This window comes from Microtus pennsylvanicus, chromosome 10 (assembly GCF_037038515.1).
Source record: "Microtus pennsylvanicus isolate mMicPen1 chromosome 10, mMicPen1.hap1, whole genome shotgun sequence".
NCBI classification, from domain to species: Eukaryota; Metazoa; Chordata; class Mammalia; order Rodentia; family Cricetidae; genus Microtus; species Microtus pennsylvanicus.
Window position 1 is genome coordinate 79,802,126 of NC_134588.1, and position 26,251 is coordinate 79,828,376.

Sequence of the window (26,251 nt, forward strand, 5' to 3'; positions counted from 1 at the left end):
TCATAAAAAAATAGTCTGGATATTTTTCATTCCTCAAAATTCACATTCAAGTCTCAGCTCCCTGCTTTCTCTCTGACATCATGGCTGAAAAGAACAACCTCTGACCTTGGAGGAGGTCCTCACATAAGACATTTCATCTGCTGACACCTGTCCCTCTTTTACGCTCTAAAACTGTGAGCCATAGATTCCTGTTGTTCATACTCGTTCAGTCTAGGGATTTTTTTTTTACAGCAGCCTGAACAGAGGGGGCAGCTGCTCCTATACACAGTTCACTTATTCCTTCTAGGGTGTAGAGATGACTCAGTGGTCCACAGTTCTTGATCTTCCACGGGACCCAAGCTGGGTTCCCATCGCCAGCGCTGAGCTGTCACAGGCCTGAAACTCCAGCTTCAGGGAATCTGACACCCTCTTGTGGCCTCAGGGGTATGGGCACCCATGGAGCACAACCACTCCCACATCCGTAAATAACAAATAAAAGAATTCTTGGAAAAATTAAGGCTTCTAAGAAGTCCTTAGGGGCAAGGGCTTATGACGCAGTAGTAGGGTGTTTGCCTGGTAGGTGTGAGACACAAGGCTCAGTTTGCAGCCACGCAAGAAGAAAAAAAAAGCATTTGGAAATGAGACTGAAATAAGGCATTCTGAATTCAACTTACTAGACAAGGTCTTTACCCAGTCCGTATCCTGAGCATTCGTATCCTGAGCATTTAGAGCACTGAGTCTAGATCACCATTGAGGTTTTCTTTGTCTATCATCTTGGAAACAGCTCCAACCACTATGATGCCAGGTCCTCATTCTGAGCTTGTTACAGATTCCTGGATCTTTAGGTCAGGGATCTAAACGTAAGTGACTGTATATGGTTAGGAAAACACATATAGGCGAAGGTGCCAGAGCGCAGGCATGGCCGTGGCACACCTTGGTCTTTGGTCAAGAGCTTGGGTAGGTTTCCTGGGGGGAGCCTCCTCAGGTCCAACCGGGAATCAGATAAAAGAGAGAGCAGCATAACCGGGTGCCACTCCAACCCCTCGACATCTCATGGCAGTGAGTTCCCATGGGGCATGGCCTGGAATAGACTTAAAGAGAGAACAGCAAGCCAGGGATTAAAGGAAGTAGTGGTCGACTAACTCAGCTGCTGTTTAACACAGATGGGCAGATGAGTGCCTTCTTGGGGTGACTCAGAGGAGGGTTTCCTGGACGAGGACTGGGATCTTGATACCTTGCTTCTTTTCTGTGCATCCTGGCAATGCGAGTGACATGGGCAATGTGATCCAAGTCAGTGTAGAGGATGGAAGAGCCGTCACCTGCTGCCCCCGAGTCTGATAGACGTCTAGCTGCTGAATGGGCTAGGTGCTAGGCCCAACCCTTCTAACCTCACTCCTGGCCCTCCCCCTCATGAGCTCTGGAAGAAGACAGGCTGCTCCGGAAGAAGACATGCTACTCAGGATGAAAGCGTGAAAAGCCCAATCAGCCTTGCCTCCTTCATCCCCAGGGAAAAAGATGGCGCCCCCTAGAAACATCCGTAAGCCATTTCTCCAGATATTTCCCTTATCCCCGCCATTTTCACAATTTTCTTTTTACAAGTCTTGTTACAGGTTTAACAGTAATATACGAAATGAAATATAAATCTGCTAAGATAGCCCCTTCCTCCTTTAAGGAAGTTATTCTGTGATGTGATATGATTTAAGACACTTCTTAGGTGAGACTGTTTAGAGATCATTTGTATGAGGGATGCGAAGGAAAAGGAGGAGGTTTTAAATTTAGCTTTCCCTCTTTCATCCATGTTGTGTGTCCCAGGGCTGGGGGCAGGGAACCTCTTGGGTCTGGTCCCCTTGCTATTCTAAGATCCTAAGATTAAGAGACTATTTTCAGCACTAGCCAGCAAGGCAGAGCTGAGGTCCCTAAGCCAGGTGGCAGCAGCTTAGTCCCTTTGGAACCAGTAGGTGGTAGATAAGTGCCCTCCTGTGGAGACTTGAGGGAGAACTTCCTGGCCCAGAACTAGAATTTTTTTTAATTAATTTATTTATTTATTAAAGATTTCTGTCTCTTCCCCGCCACCACCTCCCATTTCCCTCCCCCTCCCCCAATCAAGTTCCCCTCCCTCCTCAGCCCAAAGAGCAATCAGGGTTCCCTGCCCTGTGGGAAGTCCAAGGAATCCCCACCTCCATCCAGGTCTAGTAAGTTGAGCATCCAAACTGCCTAGGCTCCTACAAAGAATTTAACATGCCTAACTTCCTTTCATTTCACGTGGTAATGAAGGTGACCCTGGGCACAGGTAAAAGAAAGATCAGGGGCCTCTCTTCTGCTGTGTTGGCCTAGTATCAAGATAGGGGTTCTGTGGGGATCTCCATATGCTCTTCTCCCCTTCCTTGTTGAATGGAGCGTGATCCCTGATGCATTGACAGAGAACAGCATGTCTTGCCCCAGAACCAGTTTGGAGTCTAGGACTCTTACAATCCTCTAACCTTGCAGGTGACGGGAACACCCGGACTATTAGAACCAGCTGGACTCTCAGGGGCACGCCAGCACCCTGGACCAAGGTCATGGGGGTTGCCCCATCCTGTTCCGCTTATAGTATTAAGCTCCTTCTCCATCTGGTCTGTAGGAAGGGACAGGTAAGTCTGACCCTTGAGAGGAATGCCCCTAGAGAACAAGGCCTTTCAGTAAGATCAACCCTTACAGCCCATATATGAGGCAAAAGGCTGGACAGGAACCAAGCTGGGGCCTCAGTTCAAGACAGAGAATGACAGATAGTACCAATAGTAGAGTAATGTCAGATATTAGCTCACCAGACTCTGGTGTCTGTGTGACCGAGGGGCCTGGACATGAGAGGGTGTCTGCCGAGAGGTCTGAGTGTCTGAAAGCAATGTATGGGAGAGTCCAAGATGCTAAGTTGGGGACAGGAGTTGCCTTGGCTTGATGGACCTGAGAGTGTGCTGGTAATAAGTGCAGATGTGAGTTTCTGGGACCTGTGTGTGTGTGTGTGTGTGTGTGTTGTTCCTTTTCTCTTTCACTCTATCCTTGTCTCCAGGTAGGTACCATGAGACGCTCACATAAGGAAGACTGACTCGCTTTGCTATGCAGAGAACCTTTGTGTCTTTTAACTTCAAGTTCCCTTTCCAGGTCTGGGTCCAGGGGATACTGGAATGTGATGGAAACATTGGAATCTTCAGGCAGAAAGATGCGGGTTGAGGTCCCACCTATCCCCTCACCGGTGGTGCCAGCCTGCTCTATTCTTTGAGAGGAAACAGCTTGGCTGATGGAGGCAGAGGGGGACCTCTGGAAGGAGCCTGGATTGTATTCAGTCTCAGAAGAGTAGTCTGAGGGATCTGGCTGGAGAGTGGGTGGAAAAAAAAATCAGTGACGTCATCCCTGGGAGCTGCCTCCTGAGGATGCTGCTACTGTTGGTCTGCCCCTGCCCCCTGGGCATCTGGAGGGATGCTGATGCCTCAACTCTCTGGTCACTTGTTCCAGATTTAATCTTCACCCCAGGTTCCTCTAATCAACCAAGGTAGAACCAGCTCACTACCAGGGAGGTGGGCTCCCAAGGCAGCCACCGTTGAAACAGAAAAGTGATGGCATCTGACTTTGGCTAGGCTTCTGATTAACTGTAATTTCTCACAGATGTAGTATTTACCTCCCCTACTGAACACATGAGGGAACTGAGACCCATAGAGTGAAGTAAGGCTCTTGGAATCACACAAGCAGGGGGAGACTGGACTGGTCTTTGCACTGAGGCAGGCTGACTCTACTCTAGGACCATTGCCTTTGAGGGACTCTTCTCTAGGCAATGCAGTTGGGACTGAATCTCCCCAGAATGCAAACACTGGGTGGCCCAAAGGAGAGCAAGCCTACTGTGTGGCCTCAGGCAGGTTTATGGGCTTCCTCCATCTCCATGGCCTCCCATTTGAAGGGTGGCAGTAATGGTTGCTCATGTGAAACCTAAGAACCTTGATTATCCTCCCTGCGGAACATCCACGGGCTCCCTAACATCTGCTGCCCCCAAAGTGCTTGGTCTCGGGCCTAAAATCTCCATCCGTAAATGCCTACAGTGCCAGACAAGGGGAGAAAAGAACGCACAGAGCAACACTGGTGTTGTGATTCCAGACACACTCTCGTCTTTCGGGATGACTGCTATATCTGGGCATCCTGCTATACGCTTGTTATGAGGACCTAGAACAAGAACAAAGCGTTACAAAGGAAGACAGAAACGGCACTGACAGGTCTCTCAGAAAGAATTTAATTTAGGTTATAACCTAAATTAGAGGAAGAAGTGAGAGAGGGAAGAGAGGAGGGGAAAGAGGAGGAAGGAGGGAGGGGATCCCTAAAATTTAAATGCCTAAGCACCACGGAGCACTCACACATTTACCTTATAAGGGAAGACAGAAAAGACAGAGGCTGTGTCATGAGATTACTAGCAAATCCCCCAGCTATGGTCCTGCTCTAATGTAGCCAGACAGGACCTGCAGTGTTGCCTTGCTGTGGATTGGAGAGAGTCTAGACAGCGTCAGTTCAAGCCTGTCCCTTGAAATTTGGTTGCTGTACTCATAAATCTTTGCTGTTTGGTTGGGAGGCCAGGGTTCCGTTATCTTCGGAAAGCTCTGCCACTTTATCAGGGCCTGGCCAGTTATAGCTTAACCTTCCCAGATGCCAGGGCTAAGCAATACAGGTGTGTGGTCCGGTTTTTTTTTTAATTATATTATCTTTAAATTAGTTTATAAAGTAGTAGAAACAAGTTGTATGAATTCCAGGGCACCAGCCAGAGGCTTTGCTCCCAACACCACCTCTGGGCCCTAGAGCTCTTGGCTTTAGGTAGGGTGTCTGGGGGCTGCAACTGGGGCTTGCACCCTGTTATCCTGCCATTCAAATGTGATGACTGCACACCCAAGACCACAGGGCAGATGAGAACAAAGGTGACAGTGTTTGGTGGGTCAAGACATAACCACAGGGTTGTGGGGGAGGGATGGGATGCATAAGGAAGGGCTCTAGCTTCACAAGCCACGAGCTGCAGGTGGCCGCTGAGTACCAGAAACACATAGATGTGCAATAGCCTTAAACTACACACCACAGTTGAAAGATCACCCAGAAGCCATCTACTCGCCATTATTGTTATTCTCCAATAGTCTCAAGAGGGTATTGTGGATACAGGAAGACAGGTAAATGACACAGATGGGCTCAGACTTAGGGTGGTTTGATTTGGGATCTTACTCTGCCATAGGCTTGTTTGGGTATTAAAAGCATCTTGACTCAGTGATATTATCTATTAAGGAGGAACTTACAGAGGATAGTGCCGTCCCAAGTTAAAGAATAGCTGAAACGTTGGAAAGTACTACCAGCGTCAAGCACTTCTTTCCTTGGCTTCTTGAAAAGTTGGCTACTACAGAAGGCTACTCTCATGTGCGCTTTACATCTGTGGCTCGTGATAGGCTCATGCTAGAGCTCCAGTAGTGGCCCAGAGGACCTGCCATGGCAACTCTGGCCATGGAGACCCTTCTTGGGGACCCTCAGTTTCTGCTTCACACTCCCAGGGCCCGCTGGAGGGTCTCCTTGGCTCTGGTAAGGGCCACTTCTGAAGGAACAATCACATCAGGTGTCACACCCACCCCTTCCCACGAGCTGCCGTCCGCGGCACCCACAGAGCGAGCTGTGGGGATGGTGATGTAGAGGTGGGTGTCATCCACGTGATAGGTCTGTGGTGGCTGGCAGCCTCCACTGGTCACTTCACCAATGACCAATGCCCGTCCCAGCCTCTTCATGATGTAAGTGAATTCCTCAGCAGCACCGGCTGTCACACCACTCGTGAGGATGGCCACATTTTTCTTGGAGCCGTAGCGTTCACCTGGAGGACAGAGGCCCTTCAGCATGGGAGCAAATCAACATCCTACCTTTTCTTCACTGCCCAGATGAGAGGAAGAGGAACACAGGGTTAGACTTGCTCTTTTGTGTCAAAATGTGGGCCACTAGCCTCAGGTTGCCTCTGTGATTCAGGCAAGGAAGGTTTGCCTTTTTCTGAGTTTTTGGCATGCAGCTGTGTCCTGAGTAATGGTACCCCCAACTCTAACCTGAGAGTCTCTTTGCTTTGGGCCTCCAGAAGAGCAACATTTATTACTTTATTGCTTGGCGGTTGTTTGAAACTTTTGAGTAGCTATGTTAACAAGTATAAAAGTAAACAAACAAAATTAACTTTAATCATGATTTGATTAGACAATATGTCAAGGATACATTTATTTAAAATAAAATCATTGCACCGAAGCACAGAGGTTCAGCTCTCTGCTTCTCCCTTCCCACTTCTCCTGTTAGGGCTTCCCCTATCCTTTCTCTCATTTCTGAAACAGGTTTTCTAAATCTGGTGTGGATGTTACAATGAAAATTCATCTCAATAAGGACCACTCACATTTAGGGTCTTAGTGGCAGAAGGTGGCTGATGGGTCCTGTATCGGATCCTCCCCTCCCAATATTCTAGAATCTTTAAATCTGAGGTTATCCTAACCTTCTGGTTTTGAATATCTGTTTAAATTTAGAATTCATCTGATTCTGACTGCTTTTCTCCTTCAGAGTTTTCAATATTATTGGATAAATCCTGGAAGCTACGTTGACAAAACTCTTACGTAATGAGAAAGTGTAGAAATGAAACTGACCAGGTACATCTCTGGTCAAAGGGACCCTATTGGCATCCCTTATGGCCTCTTGGGGGATGGGAATACAGGGTCCACATAGGGCCCTTGATTCTGCATGCTGGGCAGAGGGAGGGAGGGAGGACATTCACCAAGAAACACAACTTTGAGAGTCAGGGGTCTATGAAATCCAGGGGTGCTTCTGCTGCTTTGGATGTTCTTGGGCCCAGACAAGTAAAGGAAGGCCTGTTAGAATCTGGACATTTCTCCAGGTAGTTGCGATGAGCTGCTACCGAGCATTCAAACAAGACGAGCTCTGAAAACATCCATTTGATTAGCAAGGTGTGTGTGTGTGTGTGTGTGTGTGTGTGTGTGGTGTCCTGGTTCTGCATTTGTTCTACAGACTGCTAACACTACTGTCAAGAGTGGGGGACATGCAGGTGTCAAGCAAAGTAACTTTCGAATCTTGGCTCTTTCACTTGTCAGCTGAAGGATCCTAGACAAGACATTCAAGCCATCTAATGCCCACTTTTCTTCTCTAGACATGTGTTCTCAGATCCTGAAGGGTGTCCCGGTGTTATGTCTAATGGACCAGAGCAGGGAGCTTATGATCTGTTATTGTTATTTTTATATACTCTCAAGTTATCTTTCTCTGTTTTTCCCAAGAAGGTTTTAGAATGAGAACACAGGGAGAAAAAGACTTCATTTACCTGTGAGCTGAGTGTGGGTCCAGAGTTCGCTGACAGAGTCATTGGGTCGGCTGTAGATCTTGTCCAGCAGAATGGGGGGTGACTCATCAAAGAAGTAGGAACACAGGGCTGAGATGGAGGAGGTGGGGCCGCCAATGTTGAACCTGAGAGAAGCAGAGACAAAGAGGAGTTGGGCTCACAGAGAGGTGCTCAGAGTCCCCTAGAGCTTGGGTCTTTTTCCTATGCAGAAGGGTTCTAATTTCAGGACATCTCTGCCCTTTGTCCCTTGTTAATGTAGCTACTCAAGGGCAGCCTTCACAGTTCCATGGGTGGCAGGATCCAGGGGATTCCACAGAGCACGAGCCTCTTGAGACTAAAAAAGTCTGTGATCAATTACTTTCAGAACATACTGGCCGGGTATGGCAGCTCACACTCTTAATCCCAGCACTTGAGAGGCAGAGGATTGTGAATCTCCGCAAGTTCAAGGCCATCATGGTCTTCATAGTGAGTTCCAAGTCATGTGAGACTACACAGTGAGACTCTATCTCAAAACAACAATAGCAATAATAACAAAAGAAAGAATCAAAAAGAATAAAAAGAAAATACTGGATTTGGAGCCTGCTCATGTATATTCGTGTATTAGAGGCTCTGACGAGTCCTGTAATTAGGAATTTGTTGCAATTGTTTTCCCACAGATCAGTCATGGACTTCTCCTCTGCATCCATACTGTGTATGAATAGAACACAGAATCCATCAAGAGTAGCAACCCAAATGACCTTTGATGTAGTAGTAAACTCAAGATTGTGGAAGTACAGAGGGGTGAGATGCATTCAACCTTGCATGACCCTTGCCTCTCTGGGGATGACAATGCATCAGGAGGCTTTTCCAGGGGACAGCCAGGAGCCATCAGGGCCCTTGACCTCAGCATCTGATCCCCAACCTCAGGTCAGAATAGTCTAGGCCAAGGGTGTCTGCAGCTGGGCTTCCCCTTAAAAAATGAGGAAGATATTTAATTAAAAAAAAAGATGCTTGTCCTGGTGGTGGGTCTGGTATTCGTTAAGGTGTCTAAGGAAGAAAGTGACCTGCTAAGTTTCTGGGTGTATAGAAAACCTGGCTACAGAAAGTGATCTCGCAGGGAGGAGGCCAGTCTCGCCGTGATTCAGCGCCATCTAGTGACTGTTTATAGGCATGCAAGAGGTGCAATTATACTAGGCGTGGGTGCTTAGGTGAGCAGCTGCTTGAGTCTTTCTCCAGCAGCAGGGAAGTGGAAAAGGTTCCCATGGGAGACAAACAGCCTGATCTTTCGCATACTGGTGGGTGGTGCCCGGGACATACCCACCAATAGGCCTAGGAGGCCTGAGCCTGGCCACTGCCCAGCACTCTTCTGCTTGGAGGAGTGGGGTTGGTGACGATGGGGGTCTGTCGGAGGAACTCACCCCGTAAAAAACTATTTTTGTTTCTTTCTCTTTTTTTTTCAAAGGCAAAGGGAGGCGAATGGGTGAACATGTCCAACAACTATTTTGTCATGCAAAGCTTTCTTGTTACAACAGCATTTGTTTATTCTCAAGTTGTCTTAGGGACCCTGGCTTTGTGGTGCCCAGGAGAAAGGCTGTTTTGGGAGTGATGCTGCAGACGTACAACTACAGTGGAGGGTTGACAATCAGGATTATAGATTATACAACTTCTCCACCCCCCACCCCCCAGAGCTACTGACACAGGGCCCACATGGGGCCATGGATCAGCAGTTTTTATTTTTCTTATCCCTGCCCCTCTCATTTGATATCTTTTGCCTGGCAACAGATGTGGAATAACTATTCATCTGAAATACACATTGAGATCACTGGGGAGCTTAAAAAATTACCAGTGTTGAGGTCCTTTCAGCTAATAAGATCTGAACCTCTGGGCTAGCTGGCCAGATTCCTGGCAGGCTGGTGGCCTGATTCCTTTCATCTCCTTGACTGTGTCATGGGGTCCCCCACGCCCTCTGCTTTGGCCTGGAGCTCTGCCTGTCTTCAGCCAGTGCCATGGCTCAGCCTAAAATCTCTGCCTTGTGCACTGACCTCATGTCGATGATCAGAGCATCCGTGTGCACAATCTTTTTCCAGACGTGTTCCACCAGCAGCTCAGAGACCTGGGTAAGCAGCTCACAGTCTCCAAACATGTCGAACCTCAGGTAGCCAATGTTGTCCTCCAGCACGTTTGTGTGGAAAGAAAACTTGATCAGATCTTCGAAGGCTTCCGGGGAAGGGATCTGAAAGAGTGGAAGGCTCGCTTAGATCAGGGGAACAGTAAAAGGCAGAGCCCAGGAGACGGTGCCACGGGCTACTGAGGAAATGGGAAAAAGTTAGTGGTGTCTGAGAGGGTAGCATTGGGCGATGGGCCTGGGATGGGAGCCATGTGCAACATCCTTGCAGCAAATGCTCAGTCTACCAGTCCCTCAGCTGGTGTCTGGAGAGGTATGGCGCTTCCAGCTTCACCAGACACCCCTGATGTCCCTGGGACCATCTCCTCTGCTGAGACATGAGGGGAAGAAATTAGCAGTCTTTCTCAGTGGCCTGGCCCCGGGACAGGCACTTTGTAGCCCTCATCACATTTGGCAATCACCCTATATAGTGACACGGTTATTCTCATCTTTCCAGGACAATTCTGAGACACAGACAAGGTGACTAACTTGTCTGAGACCCTCAGAGACAAGAACAGGTGAAAAAAGAATCCACTCCAAATTCAATCCACTTTTTCACTCTAGGACCCTGGCTTTGCCGGAAAAACAAAACAAAACAAAACAAATAAACAGGCCAAAAAAGAAAAAACCCAACATGTTTGGAAATTGGGATCCTGGAAACCCAGTACAGCCCTCCCCCACCCCAGTATGCCTCTACTTGTTCTCCGCCAAATACTGTTGTAAGTGGTAGGACTCAATGACCTAGACAGAGGGCAAAGAGGTCTGTGTGTTGCGACAGTGGCCCGGCGCCCTTCCTTTCCCAAAGCTCTTGTCTGATTTCAGGCAATTGCCCTGCTGCCAAACTCCCTGTGGAAACTTGAGTCTTATATATATCCTTGTGATCTATGCCTCTAGATGTTTCCATGTGGCAGAAGTCTATGTAGCCCTAGCATGCAAGAGTCCTGACCTCCCACTGTTGGAGGACAGACGCTGAGAGATCCCTTTCACCTTCAGAGGGCTGATTCTAGGAGGCGTTCCCCACACTTGCCAGGTCCCATCAGTATCTGCCATGCCCTTCCTTCCTCCTTGTCCTCTTCCTTTCCAGTGAGCACCTCCCAGCTAAGCTGTCTATGCTCTAGTCCTCCCCTCTGTCCAAAGCAAAGCCTTGCCTGTTCAGTGACCTCACCGCAAAGCCACTGATGAGAGAGTGGGTGGAGAGGTGGTGGGAGAGCTCTTTGATGGAAGGCTTAGGTAGATTGGGGGGGGGGTCTCTGTGAATCCCATGCAGTTTGGCCTTACCCGGGTCATTTCCCTTTCCACACCCTCCCAACTGCCACAATCTATTGCACCCATTGGTGCTCCCAGGTACTCTGGTGCTGACTTTCAAGTTTTCTGACTGCAGCCACCTTGCTCCAAACTCCCCATCAAGCCAGTCCTTGGAACAAACAAATATTCACACACCTTGCCTCAGGACGTGTACTGTGTATTGTCTGGAGGGAGGATGACAAGCGGGCTCCACACACAGGCCTTTGGGATGTGCCTTAGCACCCAGCCACTCCAGAACCCATGTCGTGTCTCTTCTCTAAGGACACAGTGCATCCAGGTAACGTAAACTTCATACTTCCAGGAAGGGAAAATCCCCTGTTGGAGCCTCAGACAACTTGCTGACTCCCTTTCCCAACACTGATAAACTCATGAGAACTCTTGTCTTCTACCTGGCTAACGTCAAAAGTCCTTCCACCCCAGCTTTTCATATTAGATGTGTTATATTCTGGAGGTTGTTCATGGACCGGGAGAGGAGGACAGACAGCACAGTGAAGGGAAGAAAGGACATGGCTAGTAAACACACAATCACAGAAGCCTGGAGCTACAGTCTCGAGATGCACATACAGGCACACACATGCTGACAATGGTGACAACTCACTCCCAGGACTGGACCAGGCCAAGTCTTTCTTGTATCTTACCTGCATGGGCACAATTCCAGGAATGCGATCTTTGGCATCTTCTGGGATGTGTGCTGTCTTCAGGTGTGGGTCCCCAGAGAGCATTTGCAGGTCTGCTCCCAGCATCTCAGCTAAGGCCCCTTCTGAAGTCACCCTTGCATACCGGCTCTGCAGACGACTCAGCTTGGCAGCCATCTTGGCCCCCAACTCAGGGGAGGCATAGTTATCTGCCACTAGCTTCCCAGCTGTCTGCAGTACTGTGGGCACCTTGGCGCGCAGGGCTACTATATCCTGGGCTGTGGAAAGGGCTTCACTCATGGGCACAGTGATGTCGGGTTCCACACCAGCCAAGTCCCAGGCCTCGCCCGTGGTAGCACTCAGGGCCATCTGGGTAGGCATGGAGGCATATAAGGTGCTGTTTCCCACCTGGTAGATGCCCACAGAGAGTGCCCCTCCGGCTGTGGGCTCTCCGATGACTGTGGCCCGCTGTAGGTCCTGCATGGTATGAGCAAAGGCCTCGGCTGCAGAGCCACTGGTGTGGCTCATGAGGATGTAGAGGTCCTTGTGGGGACCATAGCGTTTTCCGGCAACCAGTGGCAGGGTCCATATCTCTGTGACCCTAGATGTTGCCCTATCAAAAACAGAATAGAGGTGCCGGCGGGGTTCCGCCTCGAAAAAATAGGAGCAGAGCAGGGGCACGGCAGAAGAGTAGCTGCCAGGATTGTAGCGCAGGTCAACAACCAGAGCCGCTGTGTCCACAAGCCTCTGCCACACCAATCGTACTAGCTGAGGCCCGATGGCCTTCACTGTCTCGAGTTCAGCCATGGCATCGAAACGCAAATACCCCAGCTGACCCGGTAGCACGTCGGTTTTGAACAGGGCCTCGATGAGATAGGAGAGTTCCTCTGGGGAGGGAACAGCTGGGGGTGGCAGAGGTACCTCCTCGGCCACCAGCTCACCAGGGCTGTGAAACACCAGTAGGCGATGGTCCTCGGATACCTCCTGCAGGTCAGCTGTGAGCTGCGAGGCCAGTGACTCCAAGTCCACAGCCGTGCGGTAGGCTCCTTGGGCCAGCTTGGAGCGCAGGAGAGCTCTGGCCTGCCCTGCGACCTCTGGCCTGGCATAGTGAGCCTCCAGCAGGCGACCCGTGCCTTCTACCAAGGTACCCAGGCTGCGATGGAAGTCCAGAACCTCCTGAGCTCTCTCTAAGGCCTCTTCAGCCAACACGATGGCATCCGGCACCACACCACCACCCAGCCAGGCCTCTCCGTGGTTGTCGATAAAGGTGAGCACAGGTACCGTGAGTGCCAGGCCTCCCTCCGGCGAGTCTAGCAGTGACACGGTGCAGGTGTGCAGCAGGCTCCCTGCTGTGATTTCACCTACCAGGGTGGCCCAACCCAGGGACTGCATTAGGAAGGCGAACTCCTCAGCAGCGGTAGCCGTCCTGTGACTGGTAAGCAGATACACCCCACGCTGGTGGCCGTATCGTTGGCCTAGCAGCTCCCTGTGGCTGAAGTGTTCCTGGGTGACATTGGTGCGGCGGTCATAGGTGGTGAAGAGGCGCATGGGGCCTGCCTCAGGGCCCTGGAAATAGGATAGCAACAGAGGCACAGTAGAGGACGGCCCCCCAGGATTGTGGCGCAAATCCATGATGAGGTGCTCCGTGTCCTGCAGGGGCTCCCACACCTGGCGCAACACGTAAGGGCCCAGTACCCTCAGCGCAGAAGTGTCCGCAAATCTGTCAAAGCGCAGGTAGCCCACGTTGCCCGGCAGCACGGATACCTGAAACACAGAGTCCACTAGGGCCCTCAAAGCAGCTTCTTCCTTGGGCACCTCAGGAGCGGCTTCTGGAGGGTCATTAGGCCCAGTCTCGGGCCTAGAGGAGCTTTCTCTGGGTCCAGTGACTCTCACCAGAAGCCTGGGATCCTCGGATACAGCCTGCAAGCCAGCATTGAGCTTTGTCACTAGGTCTTCCTCCGAGACCACAGCGGAGTAGTCCATGCTAGCCAGGCGGTGCAGCAGGCCCGGTACTCGGTCCACCAGTGTGTAATAGTCCTGTAGGGCTTCCTGAAGCCGGAGCACCACCCCCGGGAGGGCACGGCGCAGGGTGAGGATGGCCAAGGCCTTTTCTAGGGCTTGCTCTGCTGGTATACCCACGCAGGGCAGCACTCCACTGCCTTCCCACGTCTGGCCACCTCCTCCCAAGGGTCCCAGGGACCTGGACACGGGCAGTGTGAGGAAGAAGTTGGACTGGCCAATTCTCAGCTTCTGGAGGTCCAGGGCACCACCCTCCGTCCGCTCGCCCACCACGATGCCCCTCCGCATCTGCTTGAGGATATACGCGATGTCCTCAGCCACACCCCCAGTGCGTCCACTGGTGAGAACTACCACATCTTTGTCAGCGCTGTATCTCTCCCCTAGGACCTTGGGCAGGGTCCAGATCTCCGTGGTGGTATTGGAGGGGCGATCATAGATGGTATCCACGTGCATGACGGTGTTCCCAGGGTGCAAGTAGGAGATGAAATAAGGGATCCCAGAGATGTGACCACCAGCACAGTCCCGGAGATCGAGCACCAAGGAGGAGGTGTTCATGAGCTGCCTCCACATATGGGTCACCAAGAACTCCCCCAGCTCACTCAGTACCTCCTGGCTGGGGAGGTCATCCACTCGTAGGTAACCCACGTTGCCCTCAAGGACCTCATGGTGGATGCTCTTTTGTAGCTGGGCCAGTAGTTCTTCTTGGGTGAGGTTGGTGAGTGTTGGTGCTGGCTGGGGAGCCTCGAGGGTGCTGGGCTCATAGGAGATGAAGAGGCGTGGGTCATTCAAGGAACTCTGCACTCCGGCTGTCAGCACATGGGCCAGCATCTGAGGGTCCGAGATGCCCAGAATCTCACGACTCTTCATAGCCTGCTCAATGGCTGCTTGCATTCCCATCAGGTTCTCGGGGAAGCAGTAGTTATCCAAGAGGACCTTGGCCAGGTCCAGCACCAGGCTTGACTGGAACAGGTGCTGCATGGGGTCTGCCAGAACACAGAGCAGCACGGGCAAGACCAGGACCCATTCTCTCATCATTGGGATCCCAGGAGCCCTGGCTCCTGAGTCACAGCTCCCTTGACTGTGTACAAGACCGGGGTCCTGCTCTCACAGCTGCCTTTCTCCCTTGTCCTTCTTAGCAGGAAGACAGAAGGTCTGGGGCTCAACGTGGGAGTTAGATGTGAGGCTTCCAGCTCTGGTAAGCCTTTAATCCTGTCTAATTCAAGTGCGTGCACCAGGGCACTAGGAAGAAGAGGCCAGTGCGGTTTGACCCGGAAGGAACACGGCATCTCATTTTGCTGAGCCATGTCTCCATAGAGTGACACAAATAATTGTGTTTATTTTGAGCTCCTGCCATGCGCTAGGTCCTGAGCTATGCTTTCCACACTCACAGTGTTTACTAAAGCCTTGCAAATGAGAGTTGTTAATCTATAAATAAATATCATTTTCCCACTACTGTGGGTGACCCACGGCTCTGGAATTAGGTAGATGTTGTTGGAGGTCTGGTTCTGTGGCTGTCTCTTCCTTCCCTAGATTAGGAAAGCATCTCATTTATTCATGAGACTATGTGAGTTATTTATTGGGTAGATTAAATACAAAAGTTTTCACAAAGAATTGTAGTGTCTGAAAGTTACCAATGAAGGATCTATAACAAGTCTCATATATATATATATATATATATATATATATATATATATATATATATATTGTTGCCAGGAAGTTCAGTAGCTAATTGATCCCACCATTTTAGATGGGGACCGGTGAAAGGCAGTGAGAAGAGGCTAGGAAGGCCACCAATATCTCAGTGCCAAGGCTGAGTCTGGGACCATTGCTGGGCTCAGGAACTGAAGTGTGTTCTTATACCCTGCTTATATTTCTTGGTACAACAGGTCTCCTCACAAATTCGCAACAAGATAAATGATGTGTCCGGATTTCCGTATCCAGTGTGACAGGTGAGAGGAACATGGCCTCAGTAGTTTCAGATCAGATTAGGTTAACTGTGAGATCTAGTGAGCATTGTTCTCTGTGTAAGTGAGGACTCCTGTTGGCGAAGGGTTCAGCTTCAGCCCAGTGCTTGCAATGAGAAGTGAGTGGTTCTTGGTGGCTCCAAGTCACACAGAGACTACAGGTCATTCTCATTCCTGTGGGAATACACCTGGGAGCCAGTCCCAGATACGTTGCTATGCACTGCCTTTTCCTCATGAAAGGGCTATGGATTTTGCTTGTGACTTGTCCTGGATATCTAAGAACACCTGCCATGGAGCCCACACCTAGAACCCCTGGTTTGCCCAGCCAGCCTCTTAGTGGGCACGTTCTCTCATTTAGCAGATAACCCTAGGTCAGATTGTAAGGGAGGGTGGGGGTGTACAGACAGGGAATAGCAGTTGGTGCTGCCACTTCCTATGCCCTCCTTCTGGCTTCTTGAATTGTGTCTAGAACACACTGGCCGGGCTCAGTGAACGGCAGATAGCCCCGTGGTGTCAGAGAAGGGGGTCTTTGGGATGAGGATGAGAGAGCTTACCCTGCAAGCTGGAAATCCACCAGACAGTTTCTGGAAATCGTTATCTGAAGATGTTTACCAAGTAGTTTACAAAGGCCAAAGAGGTCAGTTCGCTAAAACGAACATATTTTTAGCTCATTAGGATTTGTTTAATACCCAAGGGACATATGGTCTCATCACTCCCCCGTTTGCAGCCAATGGAATCAAGGAAGATTTACTGTCAGAATCAGACCAGGGTGGGAAGACACAGACCTCTCAGCAGGGACTGAGCCTTTGGGAAGCCACAACTCTAAGCATGCTGACAGAGTTCCTCTGAGGGTGTGTATCCGTCACTGCTGGAGCCCAAGCTAAGCTCTGGACAGGGAGAAGCAGAGACTATCAGGAACAATGCTGTTCTGGGGGAAGCATGCACTGCAAAGACGCCCTCCAAGGATAGGAGGCAGAGGGTCCTCGTGTATACAAATGAACAGCTGCCCAGTGTGGACTGGAAAACCACCTACAACTCTTTCCACTGCCTGGGGGACATGATACCTTGGCTGGGAGACATGAAATCTGGATTAGGTTATAGACAGAAGTATGTCTGTAGGAGAGCTATCTGTTAATACATTTGTCTGTTCACCACCCGACTGTCCATTATTTTAATGTCGGGGCCTTCTTGTCGGTCTTGCACCATGGCATCAAAATACCAGACACAGACAAGTTAAAAGAGGACAATCTTACATTGGTTCATGGTTACTGGCTCCATTGCCTTTAGGCTGGTGGCAGAACATGCTAGAAAAGGCTGCTCACCACAAGGTGGACAGGTATGAGGGAGAGAAGGGGGGTCAGGAAGAGGTAGAGAGAGGGAGGAGGAGAGGAAGAGGAAGGGAGGAGAGGAGAGGAGGGAGGGAGGGAAGGAGGGAGGGAAGGAGAGAGAGAGAGAGAGAGAGAGAGAGAGAGAGAGAGAGAGAGAGAGAGAGAGAGAGAGATATTACTTGTAAAACAAAACAAAAAACAAAATTGCTTACCTAAAACTTTCCTTTGGTGATCAGGAGCCACTCGGAAGTCCCCAAGTTGTGTCTGGTCAGTATTCGGTCACAGGAATAGAGAATAAGGCAGATCCCCTTCCCAGGTACTTTTTTCAGGGCTGCCATGGTGTTCTCAAATCTTGCTTTTTCCCCGGAAGCACATGAGCTCACAGTTTCTTGGTTTGACCTGACTTTAGCTTTTTTTTTTGATGACATCATAAAGAAACCAATTACCTACCATCTCAATTATATCATTTAAAATGGGCAAGTGGTCTGGGGAGATGGCTCAGTGGATAAAATTCTTGCCCCGGAAGCATAAGGACTGGAGTTCTGACCCTCAGCACCCACACAAATGTCAGCCGGGCATGGTGGCTCACATGTAATCCCAGCTCGTAGGAGGCAGAGGCAGGGTCCCCAGAGCAGGCTAGCTAGCTAGGTTGGTCTAGTCCCTGAGCCTGGGTATAAGTGAGAGACCCTGCCTCAAGATAAGAGTGATGGACACCTGACACCAACCATTGGCTTCCACATGCATGAACAACCCTCCCTACAGGCATGCACCCACATGAGAACATGAATACATGCACGTGCATACCACAAACACATAAAAGATGGGATGCTTATGAATACTCCAAATCCCACATGGCATTTCTGACTATTATTTATTGTCCTTGCTTTATCAACACTTTGACCCAAAATGTGACATAGACTAGAGGAGTCCCCGACCCCCATCAAACCTGCACACCATTCAACTTATCAGCTATAGCAAAAGGGCTTCTACAGCTCCTGTCCAGACGTTCCTATGTTAGGAATTATCAGGACTACAGGAAAATCAAGTCCAAAGGGATGCAGGTGAGAGGATGCTGCAGAGACTGACAGGGGGAACATTTTTTCTGAGAGCAGGGATGTGTAGTAGTGGAACAAGTTCATTGTCTGGCGAACAGTAATCTTCTGAGCAGGATGAGACCAAGGAAAGCTAAGGCAAGCACATGGGTGTCTGGAGCGATCACTTACAAAGCACAGACTGCTATCAAAAGAGAAAGGGGTTCTAAACTTGGTGCTGTCTGACCCAGTGCAAATCACCAAATCATCAAATAGCAAGGTGTCTCCTTGCTATTCTTGTTAAAGGCAAAGCTGGGGCCGTGCAAGGCAGAGAATAGCACGTCTTCCAGCTGTTTCCCATGGGGGTGCCATGTGGATACAACTGGCTGGTCTTTAAGAGATGGGTGGTTTCGCTGCCTATGACTCACAGATCGGAGAAACCCTGTGGTCTTCCTTGGTACATATTAGGACAGAGATGACAGGGTCATCAGACCCCAGGGCAGGTATTCTGCAGCAAAGCACAGATTCTGTCTGCCTATATTGACGAGGCCTGAAACCACTTCCAGAGATTTGTCTCTCTGTCCATGTGTCTGGCACATTTTCTCAGCATTCTTCAACTCTCTCCCCTTGTTCCTGGCACAGAGGTAGATGGTGACTTCTCCGTGAGCAGTGGAAGGACAGCAATCTCCTTCCATGGCTTCAGCATCTCTACGAACATTACAGTGACCCCTGTACCATATATAGAGGGTGCTTTAGGAGCTGTGTCCAATATAGCACTGCAGGTGGGTTAACCGACCATGTTAGTGACCAGAGAATAGCTGTATTATGTTTCAATCCGTGCCGGTGGGTGAGCAAGTTTTGATAAATTCCATGCGAAAATAACCCAGTGGCATGAAAGCCAGAGACCCATCGTGAGTCTCTCCTTGTGTGTCCTGTCCTTGTGTACTGGGCCACATCGGTTTGTCCTGTGACACAGAGCATGTTAGTCCTCCAGAAGTGACCAAAGCAAGAGGCTTTGGTCTTACCTGAGGACTCATGACCATGAGGGACCCAAGCCAGGAGTCATGTCAGCTCCCCGTGCTGGGTCTTGGAACTGTGTAACAAATTGTCATGTGCCTGGCAATGGGGATGCTGAACACCAGGATGTGTTTCTGGAAAGGGAAGTCCTCCATGGTGGCTGTGGAGACAGGATCTGAGATGCAAGCACATGCAGATGAGCACCTGCCTAGTGTCCATTTTTTATAATACCAAAGTCAGACTTCATGGTTTTCTGTAAGGGACACCAGACCCAGATTTGTCTTCTGTGGAGGCCTTGGGTCGGGGAGATGCTCCCCTGAGCCAGGACTGACACTCTCCAGAGCTGGAACACCCAGTAGGCCAGAGTGGGTGGTACTAGAGCTTGGGGTCTCCCTCACAGGTGATGGCATATGGGTTGTGCAGCTAGAAATTGGGGGTGGGAATGGGTAGGACATTGGCCTATGGAAGGAGAGTGGGGGTGATCTTGAGAGTAGAGTTAGTCTGGAGAGATGGGCTTTGAGCATGGTAGACGGACACTGGCAGAGACACGCTTGGGCACTGGGTGGAGATAACCTAAGGTCTTCTGTCTCCTGAAGAGAGATGTTCTGCTCTGATGTGTGTATCTGTGTGTGCTGGGGGAGAGATAAAGTGGGGAAGCTAACTTCCAGCAAACTTCTGTCCACATAGTTGCTCATACCAGCATACATACACACAGACACACACATGCACACACACACACACAGACACACACAAAAACACACACAAATGCGTTAGCTGACCCGAGGTGCAGATATCACACTCTTTTACACTGTGGAGGCTCTATGTCCCTCCTGCCTGACTCCTGAACCCCAGGTAAAGTAGTGGAACATCTCCTAGGGGCTAATCAGGCAGGTGGGCAGGGCTGGGGAACTGGAGAGGCCTCAACTCTGACCTCACATTAAGGAAAGACACATACCAGACATTAGACTTGATTTCTAAGTATTTTTTTCCCTCATGCACAGAGAACCATCACTAGGACCCAGAGAAGACATCACCACCCACCACCACCACCTGGAAATAACACTGCCATGTCACACTGCCTGGCATGGCTCAGGAATATATCTTTTCTTCAACTCTACCAATAATACTTAATTGTGGTTTGTGTTTAAGACATTCATTGATTCCATGTAATTTAATGTAGTTCATTGTTTTAAATTATGTGGGAGCATCAGTCAATGAGAGTAGTCCAGATCTTCCCCTCTGGGCCCTGCCTGGCCGAGGGCATAAGGCTCTTCCTCACCCCATCCAGTCCTATGAACCACCAGGAGAGTCAGGTGAGAGGCTGAGGCACACTAATGGAAACATTGTCCTCCTTGGGGAACACAGTACTCAAGGAAGCTGGCAGCTGCTGGTAGAGTCAGTGGCATTAGGTGAACAACAGGACTGTCTTCAGACACCGGGACACCGCACCCAGTAAGGCTGGACCTGTCATCATTTGAATGCAGGTCACCAAGGAAAGCAAATAGACAAGCTTCAAATAGTTAACCAATAGCAAGCACATTTGGTTCCAACAGATCCAAGCCCTGCCTTGTCCTCTGTGGAGTACCCAGGCAGGAGATGTTCCTGCCTGGGCAGTTGTCCAGAGTAGACCATTTCAGAGGCCCAAGTCATAGGCAGTCCCTCCCAATGGCCACAGAATTGGAATAAAGGATTGCAAGTGATCTTACATGACCCGTGAAACACACGAGAACTGGCCTAGTAGTGAAAGCAGCTCAGATAACCACGAGCGTCAGAGGGGAGGTCCTGAACGGCCTGTCCATTCTGTGCTTGCCTGGGGATATTTACTCAGGGGTGGGGTTTAGTCAGACATCACAGGGTGAGCATGGGCATGGAGCAAGCAGATCATACCGGGACACAGCAAGCGGTGGGTATGGACTTGGCTCAGCCCTGCCTGGCCTCATGCTGGGTCTTCCACATCTAATGACTCCTTCAGTACTCAGTGATCTGTTAAACTGGGAAGCTTCGGAAGGTCCCAGGCTTTAGGGCTCCCACACTTAGGGCAAACTCCTAGCACTGCGTTATCAAAACTTGCTTGCTGAGTTTTGATCTCTACAACTGACAATCAGAGGTCACAGTGCACATCTCAGTGAGGAGTGGAAAATAACGTGAAACGAAGGATGGAGCCCACCTCTTCCTTTCCTTACTTCGTGTCTCTGCTTCCTAGACCCTAGAACTCCCATGACTCCATACACGTCACTTGCATCTTCTGCTGGTTTCTGCTTACTTTTCTGCTATTCCCCCATCCCTCTTCCTCCCATTTCTTTTTCATCATTTCCTTTCTACCCACTAACTCTTCCAGGGTCTCCTATTCTGCCCACATAACCGTATACCCCAGTTAATGTCAATTCAGCAGAGGAGACAAGAGAAGACAAATCACTGGAGACAAGAAGGGCAAGTGATTCTTTTCCTTCTCCAGGATGGTTTCCAGATCATCTTAGACCCTGTTGTGGCTGTGGGGTTGCAGGACCCTATCAGGACCTCTTCCCTGTTCTTCATCCCCACCCCAAGTGGCTGCAGGGACTACCTGCACCCACACTCTGCCACACTCATTCCCTCATAGTGGTACTTGAGGGTTGGCACCCCCATATCATCCTTGTAGAGGATGGAGATGGGACTCAGTTTGGTGGGAACGCAGCAGGCTTTGCCCACCTTCGTGGGGAACTTGAGATGCACCAGGGTCTGCACAATGGCATGCTTTGTAGGTGTCACATCATCAGCTAGTGGGAAGAAGCAACCTCCTTTACACTCGTAGGCATCGTATTCCTTGGGTGCGATGATCCAACTGTCCCAGCCTATGTCCTCAAAGTTCACCCTGAGTGATGTCCTCTGGCAGTGGCTGCTGGCCCCGGTGCTCCTCTTCCTTCTAGCTAAGAAAGGTCCCACAGCTGTGTGCCCATCTGCTTCCTCCTCCTCATGGCTCTCGCCTGCTTCCTGGAAACCACTCCTGGATGTCTTCACAAGCACGGTCTCCTGCTCATGGCCGATCATCTCCTTCAGCTCCAGTCTGGTCTCTTTGGTCCCGTTGCTGCGGTCATTGGAGAAGACGACAAAGAAGGGCAGGTTTTTGGAACCTGGTGGGACGCTGATGTCCAGTGTGTCACAGCCCTTCCTATGGCTCTCCACTGTGACTTCTAACTTATTCTTGTTTGTGGCGGAGTCTGCCCTGACCCATCTCTTCACAGCACTCAATACTTCCAAGGTCTCCCAGCCTTCGTCCTGAATGTCCTGAGATACTAAGAAGGTCCTGGTCTCCGAGGCACCATCCCAAGTGTCATCTCCATCCAGAACATCATAGACAACCATGTTTCCTTCCAGCCCACGAGTGGAGTCCACGTGATTTTGGCAGGAGACATAGAGGCGGAGCTCAGCCCTGGTGATCTGCTCGTGCCGAGGGATGGAGATGTTGAAGAGTAGGATGTGTTTCTGGAAGGGGAAGTCCTCTGTGGCAGCTGTTGATATAGCATCTGAAATGCAAACACACGTGGGGAGCGTCTGTCTGGTGCCCATTTTTATGATACCAACGCCTAACTTTGGTTTGCTTTGAGGGACATCTAGGACAATAGATTTTGTCACTGTTGTCTCCACTCTGTGTTAAGAACATTCAGGAAGGTTCTCTTGGAATTATTTTTCCCCAGAAAAAAAAAAACAGAGGCAGGTACCTTCAGTTAGGGTTAATAGTATCTACTATCTATTGAGCCCCTTACTGTGTGCTTGGCATTGCACTATGAGTTTGATAGGATCTAGTTATTATCCCAACTTCACCCATGTGGAGATCAGTATCCAGAAGTGTTTATTGTTAGAGTACACACAGATAATTAGCAGTCTCCTCTAAGGCAGGCCAGGAAATAGATTGTCAGCTTTAGAATGAAGCTACAGTCCTGGCTGGAGCCAAAGAAAGTCCATAGTTAGATAAAGTAAAAAAAAAAAAATCACAGCATTAGAATGTTTAAATAATTTGGAATGTGTTAATAGCTTCCATCAAAAGTGAAAGTGGATTTTTTTTTTTAGGGGAAAAACATTTCCATCCCAACAGTTTTGTCATCACGGGCAAAGGTGGGGATTTTTCTCTTAGCCTCCTAATTGTCTAGTTTCCCACTTCCAGGCTGGGGCTTGAGCACTGACACTGCCATTTGTGGGTCCCCGCCCACACACCATCACCGCCTATCCTGGGGAGACGCGTTCTGATACACCCAGAGGATGCCCGGAAGTACAGATGTTTCCAAGCCTGGCACACAGTGTTCCTTCTGTATGCGCGCATGCCTGCGGTGAAGTGCAATGAGTAACCCAGGCACAGTAAGAGCTTCACCATGAGTAAGGAAAAACGAGAATTAAAAATAAAAATCACATCCGTGATGCAAGTCATTTAGAAGTTGTGAGTCACTGTTTTGTGATTTACATTTAATAGTTATGGACCACAATAGAACCTTCGAAACAGACCTGGGTTCTCTCAGATTAGGGAGACTCCTGTATCCGTCACCGTGAGGAGAGACCCATGCTGTGCTGAAACCTAACTAGTAGTCTACAGATAGGAAGCGTCAGTCCTGACTATGCTCCTAATTGAGCTGGTATTCTCAGAAAGTTCTGAGTTTCTGGGTGCCTCAGTTTCCTCTCTTGTAGAATGGGGCCCATTTACCTGCTTTTATTAAGGTAGCATATGGGACTTCCAGGCCAGTCATGAGCTAATAGTTGATGTTCAGTTAACACTTCTGTCCTCCTCCCAAGCCCTGCAAGCCCAATGCCTGTGACATTTACTCAGGCTCTCTGTGGTCTCCTCGCTCAGCATGGACGCCCCATTCTGGCTCCTGAATCACATGGCAAAAGCCATGGCATATCAGAACAGTGGGAACTGCGCACTGTACTCGTGGCCTGAGGTGATCTTACCGTGGTCTACCTCCACAGAGGCCACCAGACTACTGTCAGACATGAGAAATCACATGCTTAGTGGGAGGAGACAGATGTTTCCTAGGTCATGTATGTTTGTATGTGCGCATGCATGCATATTGTTGCTGTTGCTGCTGCTAGTACGTATAATAGATGTGTCAAGGATATATGTGTAGGTGGACTGGTGTCTCTGGCTGGACTTCACATTCAGGCCCATGGAATAGGATGATTTAGGCCGCAATAAAAACAAAATAACTACCCCCTTTCCAAAGAAAACCTAATCCTTTCTCTAAAGTAGAGATCATAGACAATCCCAGGGGTCTGGTGACCTGAAAACTGTATGCTTTTTAAAAAAATGAATCCATATTTTTTTTTTAAAGAAGTAAGGCAAGTTCCCTTGAAACTTCTGTCGGGCAGTCAGCCATCAGCACGTTTGTCCTTAGACAGGTACACATTCTGCAGGCTGGACTGATCTGGCCAGTACTGGCTATGCTTCTGAATTGGGGCCCTTGGGCAAATCTCTGGACCAGAAATGGGGAGGCCCCTGGTTCCTGGTCCTTAAGAGTGAGATGCCACAACAGGATAAGGGGAGCTGGTTCTGTGCAGCAAATAGGGCCAATGTGCCTTGCAAGTGTGCCTGGTCTGGCTTCCTCAGTCCTGGCGACCCAGCTTTCTGCCCAGGAACTCATTCTACCCAGATTCTGGAATTCTAGGACTCATCAGCCGTGGACCTCACCTCCATGTTTATTTTCTAGTCTTTTAAAATCAAAGACACTTGACTTAAAAACATATCGGACAGACAGACACAGACCTACTGTGCCGAGAAAGATTCCATCTAAAAGAATAATAAGGATCTCTTCTAACATTTACAAGTCTAGGTTTAAAAAGGATTTTATAACAGAAACTGGCTTTCCTTTAAAAACTTCAAAACAAACAAGCTTATTTCTATTTCTAAGTCTGAAGGGGACAAGAAGGGAGAGAAGAAGAGAAATCAGGAGGAAGAGAAAGGGAGGAAATGGAAAGGGAGGAAAGGGAAGGGGGGAGAGAAGTGGGGGAAGGTGAATAGGGAAAGCAGGAAGGGAAGCAAAGGAGATGGAAGGCAAAAGAAATGAGGGCGAAAAGAGGAGGAAAGGAAGGGAGGGGGACAGAGGGAAGCAGAAGCCTGGCATCCTTGATACCTGTGGGCTTAAATGAGGCTATGCCCCAGGGGAGGAGCCAGGCTGTCCATCAGAATCTTCGGTGTTGGTGGACAAGGCCCATGATTTGCACAGCCCTTTGGGGAAGCCACTAAGCACACAGAAAAGCTCATCGGAATATTTGCATTTTCACCCTGTTTTAACACTGTGATTCACTTCAGTATAAGCTTGAAGAGCTGCTTGTGGTGGTGGTGGTGGGGCACTTCGCTGTGGGGGAGGGGTGCCGTATGTCCCACCCCATGAAACCCTGGGGGAATTCCGCACTCTACCTTCCACACTGAAGCTCCGAACGATGTTGGAGGCCGGAGTGGACGACTTGTCGGTGGTGTACCTGTTGTACAGGTCGATCATGTACTGGGGTGGCTCCACTCTGGTTTTGTCCTGGGAGGGGATGCCGCTCAAGTTAAGGCTGCGCAGGAAGTCCACCTTCATGTTCTCCAGGAACATCTTCAAGTCAAAGACACCCTCCTCTCCACCTCCAGACAACCCCAGTGAGCTGCGGGCGTTTCCCCCGGGGGATGGCTGGACCCAGTCCTGCAGCGGCTTCTGGTGTGTGGGACAGACCAGCAGGAACAGCAAGAGCAGGGCCACCCAGAAGGCCCCAGGGGACATCTTGGGCCCTAAGGAGGGGCTGCAGGGCTGTTGTGGTATGTCACCAGGTGCAGCGAGGAGGAGCCCGGGAGAAGCGGGCCCACATTGTCCTGCTGACTGCTTAGCAGGGAGCAGGGCTGGCTTAGGTTCTCCCCAGCAGTCTGAGGCCTCCAGGCTTCTTATCTGGGTGTGGATGCTATGCTCGGACCTCTTATCTAAGGCAGCTCTCTTTAATGAACACTGTATAAACATCTGAAAAGCACTCAGGCTGGTGGGAAGGACGGGGGCTACTGTAAAGGATCGGCATTTCTCCGGGGGGTCATCCACCCTAATTAGGATCTTCGTTCATTTCCTTGCTGGCTTGATCAGAAGACTCTCCAGGCAGAGGGACACTGGCCCCATCCCCTGGACCACAGGAACAAAACATCCAGGAAATGAGGTCAGGAAGTTCCCCAAATGTAGAAAGCTCACCAAGTACCCAGAAGATAACACAAATTGTGGGGGCCTGGAAGGTGGGGTGAGGTGAGGACTCCAGCAGGGTTGGAAAAGACCGGTATTTGTGCTAGCAGGACCTGACGGTGTAACTAGGCACTGTCCTCTGAGGAAAGGGCTCCTCAGTATTAAGAATGGAGCGCGCATGGGCCTAGCACACTCAGCGTGCCCGTGATGTCCCAGCCAACACAGATGAGGACTCCAGTCCCAACTCCCTTGCTTGTTCCCCCAAGCTGTGGCCTCAGATCTTTCAGCTTCCCTTTCACGAGCAGAG

General features: G+C 49.9%; 2 protein-coding genes across 2 annotated transcripts; both read right to left on the reverse strand.

Annotated features, from left to right (window-relative positions):
- Positions 1-5,089: 5,089 nt before the first annotated feature.
- Rbp3 (retinol binding protein 3) lies at positions 5,090-14,577 on the reverse strand. Its single transcript, XM_075987517.1, has 4 exons — positions 11,423-14,577; positions 9,358-9,548; positions 7,319-7,461; positions 5,090-5,833 (listed from the first exon to the last, which is right to left on the reverse strand). The coding sequence occupies exons 1-4, from the start codon at positions 14,471-14,473 to the stop codon at positions 5,511-5,513; spliced, it is 3,708 nt and encodes a 1,235-aa protein (XP_075843632.1). The 5' UTR covers positions 14,474-14,577; the 3' UTR covers positions 5,090-5,510.
- A 6,760-nt stretch (positions 14,578-21,337) lies between these two features.
- Gdf2 (growth differentiation factor 2) lies at positions 21,338-25,506 on the reverse strand. Its single transcript, XM_075987518.1, has 2 exons — positions 25,164-25,506; positions 21,338-22,281 (listed from the first exon to the last, which is right to left on the reverse strand). Exons 1-2 carry the CDS (start codon positions 25,504-25,506, stop codon positions 21,338-21,340), a joined length of 1,287 nt encoding a protein of 428 aa, XP_075843633.1.
- Positions 25,507-26,251: the final 745 nt, after the last annotated feature.